We start from the raw sequence: 22,543 nt of genomic DNA, 5'->3' as shown, positions 1-22,543 counted from the left end.
ACAGGTTAGGCTTGTATCCACTGGAATTTAGAAGAGTAAGAGGCAACTTGATTGAAACATACAAGATTCTGAGGGGTCTTGACAGGGTGGATGTGGAAAGGACATTTACCCTTGTGGGAGAATCTCGAACTAGGGGTCACTGTTTAAAAATAAGGGATTGCCCATTTAAGACAGAGATGAGGAGAAATTTTTTCTCTCAGAGGGCCGTGAGTCTTTGGAATTTTCTTCCTCAAAAGGCAGTGGAAGCAGAGTCTTTGAATATTTTTAAGGCAGCGGTAGATAGATTCTTGTTAAGCATGGAAGGTTATCAGGGGTAGGTGGAAATGTGGAGTAATCAGTTCAGCCATGGACTTATTGAATGGTGGAGCAGGCTCGAAGGGCCAAGTAGCCTAGTCCTACCCCTAATTCATATGTTCGTATATGAATATGTTTAAGAAAGGTGAGAGTGAAAAACCAGGAAATTATACACCTGTTGGTTTGATTCTTCAATTAGAGACAGTGGCTGAACACTTAGAAAAATTTGAGCTGACTAGAGAGAACCAACATGGATTTGTAAAGCATCAGCCGTAAACCTAATTGATTTTTTGAGCAAGTAATAAACTGTAGAAAGAGGAATGTCTATGGATGGAGTCTATGTAGGCATCCAGAAGGCATTTGGTAAGTTTCCACATAAAGCACTGCTAGCTAAAATTAAAGCTTATGAAATTGAAGGCAAGTTATTGACTTTGATTAGGAGATTGGATAGGCAGAAGGCACAGAGCAGGGTTAATAGTTATATACTTGAATTGGAAGGAAGTGACTTGTGTTGTCCCACAAGGTTCAGGGCTAGGGCTTCAAGTAGTCGCTATATTTATCAACAGCTTAGATAACACATTATTTATAGACAATTGGTACAGCAACTTTAGACAAGAAGCATTTGTTTGGTTAAGTGTAAAAGCTGCCACCAGCAATGTGCTGCTCCATTAGTTTCAGAAAAACAGCATCTCACTGCCTGTTTCACCATTGAAACGCATTGACTATAGTAAAGTTGCTGTATTTGCACAGTAGATGCAAACTAAAATCGCGACAGAAAGTTAAGTATTGTCATTTCAAGTCTATGTACAGATTTTCATTTGTTTCTGACAAGTTGCTGTTGCACAGTTGCTATTTTCAAGTCAGCATTCTATCTTTTTTCCATTAGTGAAAGGCACACCAAACTGTTACTGCATTGCAAAAGTGACTACAAAGAAAGATCTAAGAGATCTGTAAAAACAAAAAGGAAACACATTACAAACTCATCTAAATGACAACTATGTTTATTTTTCAGAATAAGATACATCAAATCAGGTTGCAGTATACCAAAATGAATGAGATGGTTATCCAATTTAACAAACCGTGAAATAGCAAAACATTCTCAAGCAGGTTTAACCACTTCACGACCAAAACTGCTTTTAGGTCTTGCCGATTACAATTTACACTGCAGTGTGTCTCAGAATGCAGTCCATAAAGAATGAAGTACTTCCAATTTTAATGTGTTAATTACAGCCAATCAACCTCTCTGGCATTGAAAATTAACTATTACAGGTGTGGAGTCTCTATCTTCCAGGGTATTAATTGTTGATTTGAAAAATGTAAAATTATATATATTTTTAAAAACTTTGTCTCTTTTTCGCTCTTCCTTAATCCAATCTTTTTCTTCTCTTTTTCTGTACCTGATTGAATGTACCCACTCTAACTTACACTTCCTCCCCAACCCTTGCAGCATTTATTTCACAATCCATCAAGCTGATTAACCATGAATCTCCTGAACTACTTAACCCTGTTCAATGGGATCCTAGCTGCCCTATTTCCCTCAATGTGATGTTATCAGCTCACATTTTCAGCAACTTTCCACGTAAAAAAAAAAAATTAGAACCTAAATGTGCAAGAGCAAATCAATGGTGATGTCCTGCTACAGCAAAATCTGGGTCATTTTATAATCAATGTTTATTCCTTGGCAATTGGGTATCAACAGGATTCCATTATAGTTTAAATCGGAATAAAATATTCCAATGGATAACTTTGGAAAGAAATCTTTCCATATTGGTGTTGCTTGTGCACTTTTCCTCATCCACTGTAATTTAGAAAGAGAAAAACAATCTCATGGATTCTGTCTCTGAATGAGAAAAAGAGGAAAGTACAATGATTGTGAAACTAAGAGGCAAATCTCACTGCTAGACAGATCACTGTGTAACAAATTAAGACTCATACATGATGCAAACTGTTCACTAGTTGTAAGCTGAAGAGGGAGAGAAATACAAAACTGTTTTGTAAAGTACATAAAGAATTAAAATGTATAAAAATTCAATAAGTTTAAAAGGAAGAAATTCAGATTTTCAATTTTATACCCATTTTTTTTTTTACATCTCTTGCACCATTCACAAATCAAAGAGGCAGACTGATTACATGTTCCTGCCATCTGTCAGTGTTGCTGATGAACTAGCCATTACGATATCTGCTCAAGTAGCCTTGGATGACTTCTCTAATTTTCACTTCCTTCCTTTCTTCGAGACCAGTAATGGGTACGGCTGTGATTAATTTGCAATATCCTGTCATTCCATAATGACATGAAAAATTCTACACATTTTCATATTTGTTCATCTGACAAGAAGTTGCTATTACACAAAGTTGCCACTTCCACGTCAGTATTCAATCATTTCCATTGGTATGATTCACACTAAACTACTACTTTCGCAATGCACGGAATACAAAGAAGGATTTAAACAGATCTGTCAAAACAAAAAAGGAAACACATTACAAACTTATCTAAATAAGAGCGTTGTGTTCATTTTTCATAATGAGATGCATCAAATTGGGTTGCACCAAAATGAGTGAGATGGTTATTCAATTTAACAAACCAATGAAATGGCAAGAAGATATTCAGAAGCAGGTTTAACCGCTTCATCTGGTCATTAGCACATTGGAATTTGTGGGACCTTGCATTGTGCAAATTGGCTGCTATGTTTCCTACATCACAACAGTAACTACACTTCAATAGTTCGTTGACTGTAAATTGCCTTGGGATGTCCAGAGGTCATAAAAGGCATTATATAAATACAGGTCTAATTTTTAAAACATCCAACAGCCAACAAAAAGTGATATTGTTCATACCAAACTTTACAAGTGGAAATCTACTTAAAAAAGGGAAACATTTACAGAGTTATGGGGAAAGAGCTGGGGTCTGTTCTTTCAGAGCCAGCACAGACAGACATTCACTTGTGCGAAAGTTGGTTGGGGTCCAATCTGGCTGACCTGCAGTTGAATAACCTCGCACACTTAGTATTTAAAGACTCATTTAAAGAATAATGGCTAATGGAAGGGAATGGTAAAGGCCTGAGGACCAAATGGAACCAAATCCCAAAGAGTCAACACTATCAGCGAATTGGAAGGTAGTAAAACAGGAAAATTGTTGTTGGGTAGATGCTAGGTGCTGTAGCTGTACTGGAACAGGTTGGATGGAGGTACGGTTAATTCTGGAGTATTTACAGCTCTTCTACACTCCTCATTGGACTAAAGTTTGTCATCTGGCTTGATGGTGATGGAGGAGTGAGGAATATGCTGGGCCATGTGGTTACAAATTGTGGTAGAATGCAATTCTGCTGCTGCTGACAGCTCACAGCACCTCATGGATGCCCTGTTTTGAGCTGCTCGATCTATTCTTAACCTATTCCATTTAGCACAGCGCTAGTGTCACATCACATAGTGGAGAGCATCTTCAGTGAGAGGACAGGACTTGGTCTCCACAAGGACTGTGCGGTGGTCACTCCTATTAATCCTGTCATGGATAGACACATCTGCGAAAGTTAGATAGTGGAGGATAAGGTTAAATAGGATATACCATTATGTTGGCTCTGTCACCTCCTGCAGCAAGGCCAGTCTGGCAGTAATGTCCTTTAAGACTTGGCCATCTCAGTCAGTGGTGGTACCACAAAGCCTCTCTTGGTGATGGACATTGAGTCCTCCACCCAGAGTACATTCTGTGCCCTTGCTACCTTCCATGCTTCTTCCAAGTGATGTTCAACATGGAAGAACATTGATTCATCATGTGGAGGGAAATAAGTGATAATCAGTAGCCATGAGACCTCTTGGAGTCTGGAATCAATGTTGATGACGCAAAGTGCCAGACCCACCAGACTGTACGACACAGTGCCCTCACTTCTGGTGTTAGTTGTGCATGAGCCCTTCAGAAAATCTTTAAATTAATTATGAATAATGTAAGGTTCTCAGATAAGGCAATATAGATCTTGAAGTGACAAGGCTGATGACTTTAAAAAGGAACAAATTTCTATTTTTCTCTTCACCGCACTGAATATATATTAAATTGTATTTAGCTACAATCCTACAGCATTGAAGACATCACACTAGGTTACAGTGTTTTCAGACAGCGGAGATCTGTTGCATTCTCATTTGCTGAATAGCCATCAAGGGTTTTTAGTTTGAAGTTTTCATTCATCATTTGTGTCCTACATTAAAAACATTGTCCGACACTTGAAATTAAAATGTCCATCAAATGCTCATTTCATAGAGTTCTCACAGGCTAAGGCTAATTTCCTTTATAATTGTAGGCGACCATTCTATTCGGAAATCAGTGCTATGAATCAAAAATCTTATTGTAATTGCTAATGTAATAATAATAGAATTCCCTCCTGAACCTCTTCACCTTTCCATCTCTCTCCTCTTTTAACCTTGGCTTAAGAACTACCCCATTTACCAAACGTTTGATCACCTGTCCTATTGCCTCCTTCTTTATCACAATGTCAATTTTGTTTTATAACATTCCTGTGAAGCACCTTGGCATGTTTCACAATGTTAAAAGGTGCTATTTAAATGCATGTTGTTGTAGTGAATGTCTTTGAAAATGGTAAACAGTGAGTATTATTGCACAATAAGGAAAAGGATTTTCATCAGAACCATCAGGTTTTGCTGCTGCACAGTTTCAATGACAAGCTATACAGTTTAATTCTGTGGGTACACAGTGGGCTATTTCCATCACAGGCAGCTGTGCTCCACACTGAGGCAATGGCATTCAGTCAAGTTCACTGCAAACACCTTCAACACGATTTCCTTGGCTGCTTTCAAGTTTTGAGACCTTGAAGAGGGGAGAAAAATTGAAATGACATATGAAGAATTTTTATACCTAATAAATGCAAGCTCTTTAAACATGTAAAGTTAAAATACAGAATGCACAATCCATAGCAAAATCGTTACATTTATAAAGATACAGTTTGAAAGAAAGAGAGCAAGCGAGAGACACATCAGCTGGCAAGATTGCACATTTCTTCTGAACCACAGCATTAGGGGAAGTAAGGTACTTGGAGAATTTTGTTTGGGAAAATGGTTCAAACCACCAGAGTTAGATTTGGCCACACACATGAGTGGTCAGCATTTCTATTAGACTTGGGATGCAAGTGGTTGACACTATGTAGCCTGCCAGCTGTGGCGCTGCGGTGGGAGAAAACTGATGTTATGCCAGATGTAAATCAGTGAAAAAAAGCAAATGTGAAAAAGATACCTGGAACACAGAGGTTATTGAATAACCAGCTAAAAATAAATATTCAGTCATATTTTTATCATAGATAATACACATTAAGATAATAATGTAGATGTTTCATTTGAATACCAAGACGTTATGTACTGGTGAAACATGTGCAGATCAACTTTATCTTCACTTTGACTCACTGAATCAACCGTTGAAGATTTAATAAAATTCAAACTGAATAAAAATGAGCACTTATTGAACAGCTCACTCAGAAAGGCAATGAGAAAACTAGTGTGGGAAATGGAAAGATCGTCCTGATACAGGAGAATGCTTTCAGCTTTGGGTTGAAGGTGAGAAGTGGGCCAAGGTGTCGGAAATCCAACTTCTCACCACCGCTGTGTTCAAAAGCCTGGCCTGCAATGTTCAATCTCCCACCGCCACACCGAAAGGTTCAAGAATGCAGCATAGGAAGTCAGGTAATGGCAGGAACAAAATCTGCATCTGAGCATTCTGTGGCTGTGTCACGGCATTTTCTTGACACCTGAAAGAAAGTTATCTAGTCCATTATATCATCCAGCCCTTCCCATCTAAGATCATTTTGTTAGCTAATTGACAAACTTCTTTATTTTTACTAGCACTGCCAATGAGTTTCTTTTGCCTCTCTTGGCAAATCATTGCAGACGCAGATTTTGGGAAGGTTGTAGCCATCAGTTGCAGGCCCGCTGGGGGCTAGTCAGGCCTATCCATGACTCGCAGATTCTCCCACAGCAGGTACATGTGAAGGTGTAGTTGCTGCTGGGGGCAAATGGATCTTTCCTTTTCCTCGGTTTCTCTTTCATGCTGGTCCTTCACACAGTCTCAAAGGTGTCTGTTTGTAGCATCTCCAGGCATCATGATCTATGGCGTGTACTTCCCACTGGCGATGGTCGATGTGGCACACAGAGAGGGGCTTCTTCAGGGAATCCTTGAAACGTTTGCATGGGGCCCATCTGTTCGTTTTACCAGTGGTCAGCTCTCCATGCAACACGATCATGGGCAGGCGACTGTCAGCTATCCAGGTAACGTGACCCGCCCAACGCAGTTGACTTTGCAGGAGGATGGCCTCGATGCTGGTGATGTTGCCTACGGTGTCATTTTGTGGCATTCCATTTCATCACACCATCAACCTGAGAATACGCTGATGTAGGAACATAGAAACGAGAGGAGACCATTTAGTTCCTCAAGCCTGCTCCGCCATTCAATTATATCATGGTTGATCTGCGACTTAACTCCATATACTTGTCTTTGTCCGATAATCACTCAATACCTTTGGTTGTTTTCTGTTAACCAATTTGAGATCCAAAATTAATTGATCTAGCATCAATTTCCATTTGCAGAAGCAGGTTTCAAACTTCTACCACCATTTGTGTGTAGAAGTGTCTCCTAATTTCATTCCTGAAATGTCTGGCTCTAATTTTTTGACAGTGCCCCTAGTCCTAGACTCCCCAGTGTGATGATTACCCCAATCATGGCTCAAGAATAGGACAGAAATGTTACCAGACAGGGGAAACAAATTGGAAGAATTACCCCATGTTGCTCCACTGAGTGCAAACGGCCTACAATAACAGCACAACTTGAGCAGCAAATTTCACAGTGAAATCCCCATTCCGGGTAAAAGTTTCTTCCCTATTCGCATGAGGGAAAAGACAAACAAGGTCTGATTAACATACATCCACCATCTCCAAAACAATAATGTCCATTATGTCCAATCTCTTTTCACTGACGCCCAAGGACAGGAATTCTTACTGGCATCGTAACTGTGAGGATTCCTCTCAATGTGTTTATGATGCCACTACACATTTCTTTGAAACTTATTTTTTGAAGATTTTCGCCAATTGCAAAGTTCTAGCTGGAAATACTACAGAGGAAATCTTCACAAACGGTATCACTATAGTTAGCTCCCAGTGGAATGCTCCACCATCCCCCAATGTCTAATAGTCTAAGAGCTGAAGCAAAAAAGTTTGATCATTTGAGAACAGTCTCAGGACCATTTGGATCTCAAAGCCTTACCTGTTTATCTATACACTTGAACTGCCAAGACCAAGTAGTATTATACAGAAAGGGTCGAAGATCAAACCGATTATCGTCAGGACTATAGTTTTCTGCATGGTATGCAGGAGTTAGCGTGGTCATCTTGTGCCGGTTAATTGAATACATCCGGAAGAAATGCTTTACTTTCTCAGCCACCTTGAAACAAATTAGAAATGCAAGTTCACTTCAAATGTACCAATGTGCTCTTAAATGAAAATAGAAAGTGTTGGAAGTACTCAGCAGGTCTGGCAGCATCTGTAGAGAGAAGCAGAGTTAACGTCTCAGGTCAGTGACCTTTCATCAGAACTGACAAACGTTAGAAATATAATAGGCTTTAAGCAAGTAAAGAAGGGGTGGGGGAGCAGAAAAAAAACAAAAAAAGGAAGGTGTTGATAGGACAGAGGGCTGGAGAGATTAACTGACAAGGATGTCATGGAAAAAGGCAAAGAGAGAGTGTGCTCATGGTGTGGTGAGAGACAAAGCATTAGTGCAGAGAGTGTTAATGACAGAATAATGATCAGGCCTAGCCAAAAGTATAAACATGAAAAACCCAGTTTAAGGCAGGCACATGGTTTTAAAAAAAATGATAAAACAAAACAAAACAAAATAATAAAAAGGGGCCAGTCATACTCTGAAATTATTGAACTCAATGTTCAGTCCGGAAAGCTGTAGAGTGCCCAATCGAATGTGCTCTTAAATGTTCTTTCAAGTTCTAGTTTAGTTCAATAAATGTGAAGCTATATTTCTACTCTGCAAAAAATGCTTGTATTTGGTTATGTTCTATTAAAACCTGTACTGATTGAACTATTGTGGTCAATAAACAATATATTTTGAATTTAGTTACATAGTAGTCCAATGCAAGCCAATTTAAGTATCATGTACAAAATCCTAGATATAAAAAGAACCCAAACGAATTCTTGGATGTGTATATATCAGTTGGGTTGCGTGGGTCAAAGATTTGTCTGACACCCTTTCACTTATACCGGTTACAGACTGGGATTTTTCAATACAATGTTCAAACTAATTGGGGGTACCATGCAGGATTAAACACTGTAAATTCTACAAAACTAACAACTTAAGTAAAAATCTTGCGGCTAATTCTAAATATTAATTTAAAAGGTGATTGTGTTTGAAGATGTTTACATTCAGTTCTATCTAAATCTAAAGATATAAGATATTTGGTGGTGGTACTCACTACCAAAGAACATAAAAGAATATCCTGAAAGATGTAGTAGGAGACTTTACTCAATGATTTAACACATTTCCTGTGTTCCTATTACTTCTAATAAAAAGCTTGTAGAGTCATTGTTATATTACCTGCCTAGGAGTACAGATGTTTTTCCACATGTAGACTAGCTTGCAGAACATGCTGTAAGGGCCACACCTTGCAATCTTCCTTAGTTTCCCGTAGACAGACAGTTCCGCGTATGTCATCCCCATATCTGCCTGTGCAGAAATGAATGTTACATTGAAGCATTTTCATTACGTTGAAGTGGAGTCCAATTGGTCAAGAATTGTAAATTCAGGACAAATCTTACATGAAAACTGTGATACAATGGATCAGACCATCCGCCGTTTGGAACTATGGTCTCACAAACAATAAGCAAATTCATTGCAGCTCTTGTGCATACAGTAAAATTGCTTACTAATCTATAGCCTGGGGTGTAATTCATAAGCCTTTGAAGTGGTAGGACAAGTTGAGAAAGCTCTTAAAAAGGCATCCAAGACCCTTGGCTTTATAAATAGAGACACAGTACAAAAACCAGGAAGTTATGCTAAACCTTTATAAAACGCTGGTTAGGCCCAACTGGAGTATTGTGTTCAATTCTGGACAGCACACTTTCGGAAGAATATCAAGGCCTTAGAAAGAGGGTGCAGAGGAGATTTACAAGAATAATACAGGGATGAAAGGCTTCAGTTATGTGAAGAGACTACAGAAATTGGGATTTTTCTCCTTAGAACAGAAAAGGTTAAGAGGAAATTTGATAGAGATGTTCAAAATCATGAAGGGTTCTGATACAATAAATAAGGGAAACCCATTTCCAGTGGCAGAAGCGTCAATAACAGGACATACAGATTCAGAGTCATTGACAAATGAATCAGAGGTGACACAATGAAATAAACATTCCACAGTGAGTTATGATCTGGAATGCACTGCCTGAAAAAGGATGGTGGAAACAGATTCAATAGTGACTTTCTCAAGGAAATTGGATAAATTTATGAAGGAGAAAATTTTGTAGCGTTATGAGGAAAGAGCAGGGGAGGGGAACTAACTGGATAGCTCTTACAAAGAGCCAGCACAGGTGCAATGGGCCAAATGGCATCCTTCAGTGATGTATCATTCTATGATCCTATAGTTCCTATACAGTTAATACTTTCCTTGTCTCGACATTCATGTTCAATGCTCTCCCTTGCTTTAATACAGCAAATGTCAAAGCAACAGCAAATGATACAACATGTCAGAAGTTACCCTGTAAAAATTATCAACAAGTACCTCATCGGTCTGTGATGTTTGTCCTTCTGCTAGGGGCTCCAACTCAGCAGTTGGTGGAGCAGACATAATGCTGGAACAAAGCAACATCAGTGATTCCTCAAAAGTAACCGGCAGTGCAAGAATCTAAGTATTTCCTACTTCAACATCTTGGGCCTGAGACAGCCCTAAACTATATTCCGAATGCAAACTGAAAGAATACTCTCACCACGTGAACTTACCTTCGGAGTGCTGTAAGCTGAAAGTTTTCAATACAGTACTGTATAAAGTTCCTTAAATCAGTCTTACTGATGCCACCAATTGGATTGATATCTGCACTGGAGCAATCGTATTTAGTCATGTATCCTCGAAGACTGAAATAGATTAATTTTCTAGGGTTAGGAAATCTGTCACCAAGCCATGGTCTAAATCAGGAAGATTTCTTCACAGACTATTTGAATTGCTTGAGGGCTTTGCCCACCATGCAGCCCTTTTTAAACTGGGAGGAAGCTTAATGAGCCAAAAAAGCTCTCGATTTCCATGCTTAAGTTAGTTCACACTCGGCGTACAAAGGCTTGTTTTCACAGACAGCCAACTATTCTTTCTCCAAATGCTGAGAGGAAATGTTTTGTTCCAGGAAGGTTCCTCAACAAGTGGTCTGACAGAGAAGGAAATTCATTGCAAGCATAGCTGATGCAGCCATTAAATCCAACAGCTTTGACACTCAAACCTATGACCACAAATTTGCATTAACTACTGTGCCATAAAATCGCCCCATTATAGGCAGTTTTACGCCTATATCATAGGACACGTTTCTAATATATATTTCTCTGCTACCGTTATCATGGCTTTCAAAAACAAAATAAATCCCTATTAAATGAACTGAGCAACCTGTAACTTTGCATTTCTTAATGTTCCATTTGGTTTTCTTAATTATTCCAGAGTTTAAGTGACTACTTTCATTAACATTCGTCATTTCCTTAAATGCCCTTGGTTTAAATTATTTTGTTTGTCTGATGATAATTTTCAAAAGACGAAGGTACACATCTGCACAAAAAGAAATTGCAGATCGCAAGAGACAACAGAGAATGCTGGCTCGTCATCCTGAAGTCAGGTGAAACCCTTTAAATTTAGATCTGACAGGGCTCAGTTTTATTTGCAGTCAGCTACTGCTATTGTGTGAAGTGATGTGGAGAGCAGCTGATCACTGGCAGCTCTCAAATCATTTCCTCGTTTTGGTCGTGCTTTCCAGCTGACCACCGATTCCATCGCCCTCCCTGGCTAAACCAGACTGTTCACAACCTCAGCGTCTAATGTGCTCCTAGCTGAGCCTCCAACTCCATTTCCTCATCATCACCAAGACTGCACAACTTCTGTAATAACGCCAGTCCCTGCCCCTGCCTCAGCCCAACTGCTTCTGAAACTTCCAGACTTTATTAGTCCAATGCACTCGTGCCTGACCTCCCACCTTCCACCCTCCGTAGACTATGACTTCATCCAGAACTCTATTGCTCGTATTCCAACTCATAACAAGTCCCATTAGCCCATCATCCCTATTCTCACTGATCTCGATGGCTCTCAGTCCCTCCGTGGCCTTTTGATTTCTGTAACTTCCGCCAGCCCTACAACCCTCCGAGAACTCTGTGCTCCTCCAATTCTGGCCTCTTGTACATCCCCAATTTTAATCACTCCACCACTGCCAGCCATGCCTTCAGCTGCCTAGGTTGCAAGCTCTGCAATTCCTTCCCTAAACCTCTCCACCTCTCTTTCCTCCTTTAAGATGCCCCTTAAAACCTACCTCTTTGACCAAGCTTCTGATCATCTTCCCTAATATCTCCTTCTGTGGGTTGGTGTCAAACTTTGTTTGATAATGATTCGGTGAAGTGCCTTGGGGCATTTTATGACATTAAAGGCTATATAAGTGCAAATTGTTGTTCAATAAATACTGTTGTAATTTCACTTTCAATATGCTGCGGCAATTTACGAGCTGAAGAACAAACTCTTCCTAGAATAGTCTCAGACCTACTAGGCTTCACTCTCAGAAATAGTGTGGAGTTGTTTTTCTCTAAAAAAAAAGTCTGAATCCACAGAAAGTCAACAATATCAATGGGATCAAAGATTGCAACTAAAAACACGACTTTTGGAAACAGGCAACACTCACCTTTCATCCACATTGGCTGATCCTAGAACCAATGATCCTCCAGGTTTTCCACAAGTCCATAAACTCAACTGAGCAAAGAGGTAGGCAACGACCATGCGGATTCTTGCCTTGAGAGGACAAACAACAAAGAAATTTCCAGCACCTAGATCTTCATTCACAAAATGTTCTCACCCAAGAGCACAGCTGGATTTTAAAACTAAGTCCCAGATTTAGGATCAAGGAGTGCCATTAGTACCTTACCATTATAGGGCAGCAGACAACTTTGTAACAGTGGTCAACACCATCAGCCCCAGAACCATCTGATAAATTAACTTGCCAGTCAATCATGCAACATGTTTCATTGGCAAAGTAGGCCAGCTACACCAGTGATAAAGTGGCTCTCAACAGCACAGAAAAGATACTTTATAGTGGATTAACAAAATGTCAGCAGGCTGCATACTAGTGTTTTGGCAGACTGGGAACGCATACATACAATTAGAAAAAGGAAATCATGAAACAAACTGAATTCAACCAGTTGTTCCAAAACCAGACCACAATGCAGGAGGTGTGATATTCGATAGTATGAACAAGAGTTACATTAGTGCTGCCACTGAAGCCCACAGCTTCTGCGAGTATTGTCTTAGAAGGATCCCAATTTGCAAACATTAAATCATCTAAGAGATTAATCTGGATGCCCTTTATTCCACCCATCATGGTCAATTTCCAAAACTGGCCTATTTGAATACGGAGTGTGATGTTGCCATCTGGGAATCAATTGGGAGAAGTTAATGAGGCCAATAGTTTAAAAAAGAGCTGAATTAACAGTACTAAGTATTCATTAATTCAGGCGATTCACTAGCTGGTTATTTCAATTGAGTACACTGCACAGTAAACCAAACAATGGTGGGAGAACACTACATGAATCGCAACTGTTTTTGGCGGGGGGAAGGGGTTGGAGATATGAGTTCTATTTCAAAATTCGCTTATCGAGGCAAAATACTGTGGATGCTGGAAATTTGAAACAAAAACAGAAATGCTGAAAATACTCAGCACTTCTGGCAGCATCTGTGGAGAGAGAAACAGAGTTAACGTTTCGGGTCGATGATCTTTCATTAGAACTGGTTAAAAGATCATTGATCTGAAAAGTTAACTCTGTTTCCCTTGTCACAGATGCTGCCTGACCTACTGAGCGTTGCTAGCAATTCCTGTTTTTATTTTGCACATATTGTGTATTGGGTATAAATGCATCAGTGTGCGAGTGCCATATGATCCTATATGCAGCATGGCTGTTTCAGTTACATAAATTGTAGCATGGCCCCATATTCACCTGGCATGTATGCCTTGCAGATGACAATAACATTTGAAAAGAACCATATAGCCTATGTACCTGCACATTCTGTAGGGCTAAGTTCTCTCTTCTGCAGCCACCATGCACTGCGAACTGTGGAGATTTGCCAGTTACCAAATTGAAAATTCCAATCACAGCTTTCACTGCCGTATCAATGTTCAAGTTTATGTGGTAACTGAAAAAAATGGAAAAAAATTAAGACAGCCTGCAAAAGACCTCAACGCTCATCATACAGCAGAGTTGCTCTCAGGACTGCTTCTTGCTTTTACAGCCATTTTAACAAGCTATATCTTTTTCTGCTATTTCTTATTCCTATGACAAAGCACACTTTAGACCACCTTGTTTGCTATGGCATCTTTTCTACTCTGTGAAGACTTGTTGAGGCAAGTTCCACTTGCACACTAGAAAGCAAACATGGCACAGGAACATCGGGGGGTTTGGAGATGGGGAGAACATAAAATTGGGTGGGATAGTGGCGCGTAGGGGGTTCCCACCTCCAACAAAATTTAGTCCAGGGCGGGAGGCCGGTGAACGGCCTTTCTGCGCTGTTACCAATTGAGGCCCTTAAATGGGCAATTAACCCCAATTAAGGACCTCATCTCACCGCTGCAACACATGTAACCAATTGTCCAAGGGCAGGACTTCCGGTGACAGGGTCCTTGATTCTGTGGAAGGCCCGTCGCTGTCCACTTAAGTGCCTGATTGGCACTATTTGGTGGGCCTTCCAGAGAAGAGGCGACACTATGCTCTCGATGTCACTTTTTCCAAGATGTCGAAACACCCAACCATAGTAACAAAAGTAACAGGAGTAGGCCATTCATTCCTTCAAGCCTGCTGCCCCATTCAGATAGATCATGGCTGATCTGTACCTCAATTCCAGTTACCCACCTTTGATTCATATCCCTTTATAACCATACCTAATAAAAATCTCCATCTGTCTTGAAAATTTCAATTGATCTGGAATAAACTGCCTTTTTGAGGGGAAAGGTGTTCTAGATTACCACTACCCTACATGTGAAATTTTTTTTCTAGATTTCATTCCTAAACGCCTAGCTTCAATTTTTAAGATAATGCCCCTCTGTTCTGGATTCTGTCACCAGAAGAGATAGTTTCTTTGCATCAAGCCCATCGAATTCCTTTATAATTTTAAACACCTCGATTGGATCATCCTCAACATACTAAACTCAAGAGAATACAAGCCAAGTTTATGCAAATGTCTTTAAAATTTAATCCTTGATGCCCTAGTATTATTCTGGTGAGGAAAACTTTTTGAGCACAAGACTATCTGATCTTATTTGAGATCCTGAAGTCACCAGCCCAGCTATTTTACAGTTGGAAACAGGTATAATTTAAATATTTTAATTTACTTTGGGTACTAAAAAATTAAATACTGCCTGTGCAAGTTGGGATTCAGTCGTAAATCATGGATCAGTGATATTTAGGAGGAAGGAACTGGCCATGCACAGTTTACCATTAGCTGACATGCCCTGGGCAGGACTATTTCAAATTCAGGGAAATGCTTGTAAAAGTAGTATAAACAAAAAAAGTTAACTTGCCAGGGCAATATGAAGAATAGCTTTCTGTTAATACGGTTTCCTATGCCAGATTAAATCAAAGAACAAGAGTGTTACAACACTCAGATAACCAGGTGGTGAAGGACAGATCTGCTTTTATTTGCAGAGGCACACGTTACATATTGTGGACCTCAGGACGAACTCCTGCAGCTTTCAACCTGCTCCTATATAGGAGCACAGGTGAAGCCCCAGTTGATGCCCACTGCCTGAATATGATTAAAAACCCAATTAGTGTATAATTAACAAAGATTGCCAATTTCTGCATTCTTTTTCCCCCCATTTACAAAAAATGATCTACGGAGCAACAAGGTTTTATTGAACTTGTACACACAGCAGGGAAAAAAAGAACAGCAATAAAGGCCATTCTTATTAAAGTAATGAAGTGTTCATCAGAAGCAGGATTGGCAAGCCTCCCAGAATGTCCTGGAGTCTCCAGGAAGTAAAGATTCATATCCAGGACACTGCTGCAAGCAAACCCAAGGGCACTTAAAAATGGTGTATTTTTCAGTTTTGTTTATTAGTTATAATAATATTGGAGAAGGATTTTAAAAAAGGTTGTTTAACTGGGCAGACAACTGGAAGTGGGAGAGGACGTAATGAAACCTCCAGGAATTCATCCAAATAGAGTTATAACACAGCCAAGCTGTGGAAACAAAGAAACTGGGATTACTGTTTGAACTACTGTGGTTACATTTTAATCATGCGTCCCTCCGATGACACAGTTCCAAACTACTCTCTCTCAGCAGAAGATTGCCTTTCTCCAAAATGACTCCTCTTGCTCTAGTCCTTCCCAATATATTACTATCTATGACCACACAGGAACCAAGCGTTGTTTTGCTAAAAATTATATAATTTATCCAACAGTACAAGGATGAAAAAGTTCCCCGGGCAACCTAGGCTGCTTATTACATGAGAGAACGGAGTTATGTCCGAGTTGCACAAAGGTTTCTACATTAAAACCAGACGGTCAACTGTAGATAAATGGAAGGAAATCAGCGGAGAAAAATTAACAGCAATTAAATGGGAATAGAATATGATAATGAAAGAAATGACTGTATTGGATTGTACTTCCCGTTAACCCGATGTGACTTAATCGAGAGAAAATATACTTCAACACAGGCGCAAGACTGAGTAAACTTAAGCCACAGTATTTCTTTTCAAAAGAATGCTATTTACTAATTCAACGATAAGGTCAATGGGTCAACAAAATCACATGAGAGCTTTTGAACAGTTCATGGAAAAATAGGATAAACTAAAAATGGGATTGACATGTCCTCTTCAAAACAGATTTTTAATTGCAAGCACTATGAGGCAATCTGCTATCTACAGCTTCAAGGAGAATACAATATCCGTTTGCAGTCCTAGAAATCATTGCATAAGTTTCAAAACATACATGCACCTACATGATGGACGTGCTTTCCAAAATGGGGAGGGAATCTGCAATTGGATCCAACTGCTCTACACAAACATCAGTAGCGCAGTCTCAATCAACGGGTGGGAATCGGAAAGTTTCCCGATCCAATCTGGAGTCAGACAGGGCTGCCCTCTGTCCCCGGTCTTGTTTGTTTGCTGTATTGAACCCTTTGCTGAGTCTATTAGGAAGGATGCGAGCATAAGAGGGGTGACAATCCCAGGCAGCGGAGGCACTCAGGTCAAAACCTCCCTGTACATGGATGACGTCGCCGTTTTCTGCTCGGATCCGCTGTCCGTGCGCAGACTGATGAGCATCTGCGACCAGTTCGAACTGGCCTCGGGAGCCAAAGTTAACCACGGCAAGAGCGAGGCCATGTTCTTTGGCAACTGGGCTGACCAATCCTTTGTCCCCTTCACCGTCAGGTCAGATTACCTGAAGGTGCTGGGGATATGGTTCGGAAGGGCCGGGGCGTGCACCAAAACATGGGAGGAGCGAGTAGCCAAGGTACGACAAAAGTTGGGCATGTGGGGGCAGCGATCTCTCTCCATTGTGGGTAAGAACCTGGTCATCAGGTGCGAGGCGCTCACGTTGTTGCTCTACGTGGCGCAGGACTGGCCCATACCCCACTCCTGCGCCGTGGCAGTCACCCGAGCCATTTTCCGCTTCGTCTGGGGATCTAAAATGGACCGGGTCCGGAGGGACACGATGTTCAAATCTCTGGACAAGGGCGGGAAAAATGTACCCAACGTGGCCCTCATCCTGATGACCACCTTCGTGTGCGGCTGCATCAAGCTGTGTGTAGACCCCCAGTATGCAAACTCCAAGTGTCACTACGTGCTGAGGTTCTATCTGTCCCCGGTGTTGCGAAGGATGGGCCTGGTCACATTGCCGCGGAACGCTCCATGCAGTTGGGACGTGCCGTACCACCTATCCTTCGTGGAGCAGTTTCTGCGGGAAAACACCTTTGACCACCGGTCCATCAGGCAGTGGTCTGCACGGAATGTCCTCAAGGCCCTACGGGAAAAGGAAACGGTGGATCCTGTTGGATGGTTCCCCGAGCAGACCGTCAAAGTCATTTGGCGGAATGCCTCATCACCAGAACTTTCAAACAAGCACCAAGACGTAGCTTGGCTGGTGGTGAGAAGGGCCCTCCCCGTCAGATCCTTCATGCACACCCGAAGTCTCGCCCCCTCCGCACAGTGCCCCCGCGTTGGCTGTGGTGGGGAAGAGACGGTCGCCCACCTCCTCCTGGAATGTGCCTTTGCAAAGCAGGTGTGGGAAGAGATGCAGTGGTTTTTGTCAAGGTTCATCCCAAGCAGCTCTGTAACACAGGAGTCTGTGCTCTACGGGCTGTTCCCAGGGACGCACACCGAGACAAACATCAACTGCTGCTGGAGGACTATCAATTCGGTGAAAGACGCCCTTTGGTCTGCCCGAAACTTGCTTGTCTTCCAGCGCAAAGAGTTGTCCACCACCGAATGTTGCAGACTGGCACATTCCAAGGTCCAGGACTACGTGCTGAGGGACGCACTAAAGCTTGGGGCAGCCGCAGCAAAGGCTCAATGGGGAAAGACCACAGTGTAAGGTTCCCCCACCAAGATGGACTGAGGGGCTGGATCCATGGGAAACCCCTCGAACTGTATCGTTAATATTCTCAATTGCTGTAAATGTAAAACTGTAATTGACAGGACAATTGTGAAACAGAAGGGTTGGGAAGAAACTCATGACAGTATTGAAGGAAACTGATCTCCCTTGCAAAGTTTGTATTTTTTGGTGCTGTTTGGAAACTGTTTGGCAATGTAACTTTTACAGATTTTTATGAATAAAGTATATTTTGGAAATAAAAAAAAAACATGTTCCATACTTCCACCAATTCCTTACCTGCCTATTTGCTCTGCTAGCTCTTTGGCCCGATTGCAAGTGTCTCTTGAAGAGTTCTCACTAGCCATGTAGCAAGTGATAAAGATGCGGCGACAAAATTCCCGTGGATCTTTGGGAATGTAATGAGAATCACTCACGATCCTCTGGGCATCCTCGATCACCTGCTGATCTGAATAGATATTACGGAAACTTAGAGCAAATTCACAGGTATTGATAGTCAGTAGTTTCTGAAGAGAAAAAAAAAATTGTAGGGCTACAGGGAGAAAAGGTGGGGGAGTGGGACTTGGTGAGTTGTTTTTGCAGATGGGCCGAATGGCCTCCTTTTGTGCTGTAACCTATTATTCTATAGTTTGTGATTCAAAATAAAAACTGCTGAAAACTGTTCAACCCTTTTGCAAATATTCCCAATTAAGACAAACTTCACTCAGTGCAAGAATTTAACTTGTCTACGTTATTAAAAAAGAGAGAATGTGTCAGGCACAGACCTGAGGAAGAATAAAAGAAAATATGGTCTTTGATTATTTCATCTCCTATTTCACAAACTATTTCCCAGCCAGAGATTACATAGTCACTTACTGGTAAGCACTGCCAATACCACTCTGTGCTCAGCTCGTCAGAGGGATTGAGATCAGCCTGGAATACTCACACTGCTTCTTTCCTCCTCTCTCTATGTGGGGAGCCACATTATGTTTACTTGGCAGCATAGCCAAGTTGGCTGTTTTTGGTTGGGAACTTACCTGGCAGGGACCTGCTAGCCTGAAGCCCAAAGCTCAAGAGGTACACCGACACTAATATGAACTGGCATCCTACCACTCTATAGTACAACACCACTGTGTCATAGCACAGCACCACCTCTGTGCCTATCACTATCATGGCCTGAGGTTAAATGAAGATGTCAAAACTTGCGCTCACTTAACAGATCATGAGAGGTGGGGTCGGGGAGGTGAGGTAATGAGAAGAAATGGATTACCAAAGCTACTTACTTCCATTACTTGCAGCAAAACACACCTGATGACACATGGAGTAGACAATACAGGCTGTGGCTGAGCTATCAATGCCTCCGCTAAGAGGTAAAAGAAAACCAGCCTACAGACATAAAAGAAATAATGGATTACAGAACTGGAAATACAAGCAAAAGCCTGTTCATTTCAGAAAGTAAAATAACACTTCCACATGCACCGCACTCCTGCATAACCACTCACACAGACTCAGGTGTAAAAGGTAAAAAGGGAATGGTTTTTCATTAAACAAAGAACAAAGAACAAAGATAATTACAGCACAGGAACAGGCCCTTCGGCCCTCCAAGCCTGCGCCGATCCAGAGCCTCTCTCTAAACATGTCGCCTATTTTCTAAAGAACAAAGATAATTACAGCACAGGAACAGGTAAAATGGTTTTCATTATGAAGATTCGATTGTTCAGAAGTTTCTACCTTTGTTAGAATTGGCAGTTGTAAAATTCCTGCAGTGCTTAGGGAAACAAGGTTCTCTCCTTGGAGCCACCCCATCAGGAAAACCACACAGACAACTATCATCTGGTAAATCCAACCAAAGAGGGAGGGTGTGATTTTTGTTCCCAAAACTGAATTGAATAGACTGGGTGGAGAAATGGCAAGGTTCTTAATTGTATGCCATCAAATCGGAGGACTGAATCCTACGGGAGGCCAGCTATGAGATGGGTGACTCTACAGCTGTAACCTCTCTTTTTGGTGACTGCATTATGCTGGTTACAGAAGGCAGGGGAAACTTAAGTTACTGATTAATCCCAGCATGTCTTGGCTGCTGTGCCTAGACTGGTGGTCCAACCATAACGGAACAATTGTTATGCATGTGCTATTAACAGCTACATATGCATTATGGATGAAGTCTCTGACTGAATAAGGAGGGGAGAACTGGGGTAAGGTACGAAGATAAGGATCTTAACACCATCATTTGCAGCAAAATGCACCCAAGGCCAACTCAAGAACATATACGGCATATAATGTACCCGACACAAGCTCCATAACTGTATCCCTCCATGTCAGATGACTGCCAGAGAGGCAATGGCCAGAAGAGCTCCCTCTTACACATGACCTCACATTCAGCCATTCTGGCCTGTAGTCTGGCAATTTCAGAGGTTTCTTGATCAACCCCAAACTATGGAGAGTTAATGCTTTGCTGCAAAAATCAGGCTAACACTGAGCATCACCCTCTGTTAGTGCAGCACAAAAATGTGGTTCAAGCACCTATGGACATCTGTGATGTTCAGCGTCTACCTGAATCTGGAGATATATCAAACAGTTTGGGACTTGTTCTTGACGAGTCACTCAGCACACAATGCCTCCTCCCTCAGCACAGCAACACACCCACTGAATAGGAAAGAGAGACAACCATCTATACAACCATTCTCAAACAAGGGCACATCCCACTTCCACTCCTATTGTCAGATCTAACAAATCCAAAGAAAACAAGATTAAACAAGCTGCCTTAACATCCTTGATCTACTCCCAGTATAAGCAGAGTCACACGGAAACCTGGTCAGCTTGGTTTTGACAATCCCGCCCAAGTTACAATGTGTAGGGCAGGTGGAGACTGGAGCTCTGGCTTTGAATTCCAAGATGATATCAAATAGGAGACTTACAGTGGGTGTAGGTGTGGGTGATCCCAACACAGCCCTCACTGTACCAGAAGCAAGAGTCCCTAAAACTCATGCTGTATAGGACTAAGTACCCTAACAGCTGTCTAACGCTGATTAGAGCCACGGAGGTAGCATTCATAGATTGTTAATCAGCCTGTGAATCTTCCGAGTGCTTCACCCCATCCTCCAGGGGAAGGATGTGAAGATATGAAAGCAACAATGACAACCAAAAGATTTGAATATATCAATGGTGATATATTACACACCCACACATTAAAGGCTGATTCGGGGTCTGCAAATGAAACCCGACCCGAGCCAGACAGAACCGTATCCTACCCTGAGCCCGACCTGGCCCAAGTCCTTCTATTTTTTCCTGCGCCTGACCCGACCATCAGTTAACCTACCTTCCGTTTTACACTTTGTTGCTGATCTGCTCAAGCTTAAAATAACTAACAAAACCACCTTTCTAGTCCAAAAATTACATTAACATTGGAGCCACTTACCGGAGGTGGCGATAGAGCATGTCCGACCTGACCTGAGCCCGAACCCGGAAGTGCGACCCGACCTGAACCAGACATGTCGTCGGGTCCCATTGGGTTTGGGTCGGGCAGCAGGCCTTTGCCACACATACATACAAACACACGGAGAATGAAATAAAAACAAACAAACAATCAGGTACTGTAAAATACATCTCAACAGGTGGTGCTGTAGCACCACATATTTTGTGTTCCATCACACAGTACCAGAGAGCAAATGGTCAGAAGCTGAAACTCCTCATCCCCCTGTCTCAGCTGAAACACACTATATGAAGATTGAATCATGTTGGGCCACACCTGCATATCTCCCTGTTGTCAGCTTAAGAAAAACAATAGCAGAGGCCCAGGAGAAGATGGCCTGTCTGACCTCACAGTGAGCGGCTGATCATCAAGAAAATGATTGAAACAGCAATTAAAATGAATAAGTCCCCAATTTTCACTGACTTGCTATATCTTTCTCCATGTTTAAAGTTAAAAAGTAAAATATTTTCCAAACTATTATGGTTTACAACAGCAGACCCCTATAACAACATTTCTGGAATACACAGGAAAATAATACTCCTATATTGGCAGTCGTGGTTCAGTGGGTTACACACTTGTGCCTTCGAGTCAGAAGGTTGTGGGTTCAGGCCCCGCTCCAGGGACTTGAGCGCATAATCTACGTTGACACTCCACTGCACCACTGAGGGAGTGCTGCACTGTTGGAGGTGCCGTCTTTCAGAGGAGATGTTAAACCAAGGCCCTGTCTGCCCTTTCAGGAGGGCGTAAAGGTCATATGGCACTAAGATGAGAGTTTTCCCTGGTGTCCCAGCCAGTGTTCATCCCTCAAACAACATCACAAACAGATTACCTGCTCACTACACAGTGCTGTATGTGGGAGCTTGCTGTGTGCAATATGACTGCAATGTTTCCTACATGATAACTGTGGCTACACTTCGAAACATGCTTCATTGGCTGAAAAGTATTTTGGGACATCCTGCGATCATGAAAAGGTGCTA

General features: G+C 41.6%; 1 protein-coding gene across 3 annotated transcripts in view; it reads right to left on the bottom strand.

Annotated features, from left to right (window-relative positions):
* Window positions 1–1,279: 1,279 nt before the first annotated feature.
* The window catches only part of nadsyn1 (NAD synthetase 1), a 72,170-nt gene continuing 50,906 nt past the window's right edge, over window positions 1,280–22,543 (bottom strand). For 2 of the 3 annotated variants that reach the window (XM_068046529.1, XM_068046530.1), the window contains 9 exons: window positions 19,378–19,480; window positions 18,395–18,563; window positions 13,565–13,700; window positions 12,199–12,305; window positions 10,280–10,411; window positions 10,062–10,131; window positions 8,885–9,013; window positions 7,547–7,723; window positions 1,280–5,107 (listed from right to left, as the gene is read on the bottom strand). In XM_068046529.1, coding sequence (XP_067902630.1) covers window positions 5,045–5,107; window positions 7,547–7,723; window positions 8,885–9,013; window positions 10,062–10,131; window positions 10,280–10,411; window positions 12,199–12,305; window positions 13,565–13,700; window positions 18,395–18,563; window positions 19,378–19,480 — 1,086 coding nt within the window. In that variant the 3' untranslated portion in view covers window positions 1,280–5,044. Of the gene's footprint in view, window positions 5,108–7,546; window positions 7,724–8,884; window positions 9,014–10,061; window positions 10,132–10,279; window positions 10,412–12,198; window positions 12,306–13,564; window positions 13,701–18,394; window positions 18,564–19,377; window positions 19,481–22,543 lie in introns of those variants that run through there. The other variant, XM_068046531.1, reaches the window with a different exon arrangement.

This window comes from Heterodontus francisci, chromosome 14, assembly GCF_036365525.1.
Source record: "Heterodontus francisci isolate sHetFra1 chromosome 14, sHetFra1.hap1, whole genome shotgun sequence".
NCBI classification, from domain to species: domain Eukaryota; kingdom Metazoa; phylum Chordata; class Chondrichthyes; order Heterodontiformes; family Heterodontidae; genus Heterodontus; species Heterodontus francisci.
Note: the sequence above shows the minus strand (reverse complement) of the source record. Positions and strands in the feature narration are given on the sequence as shown.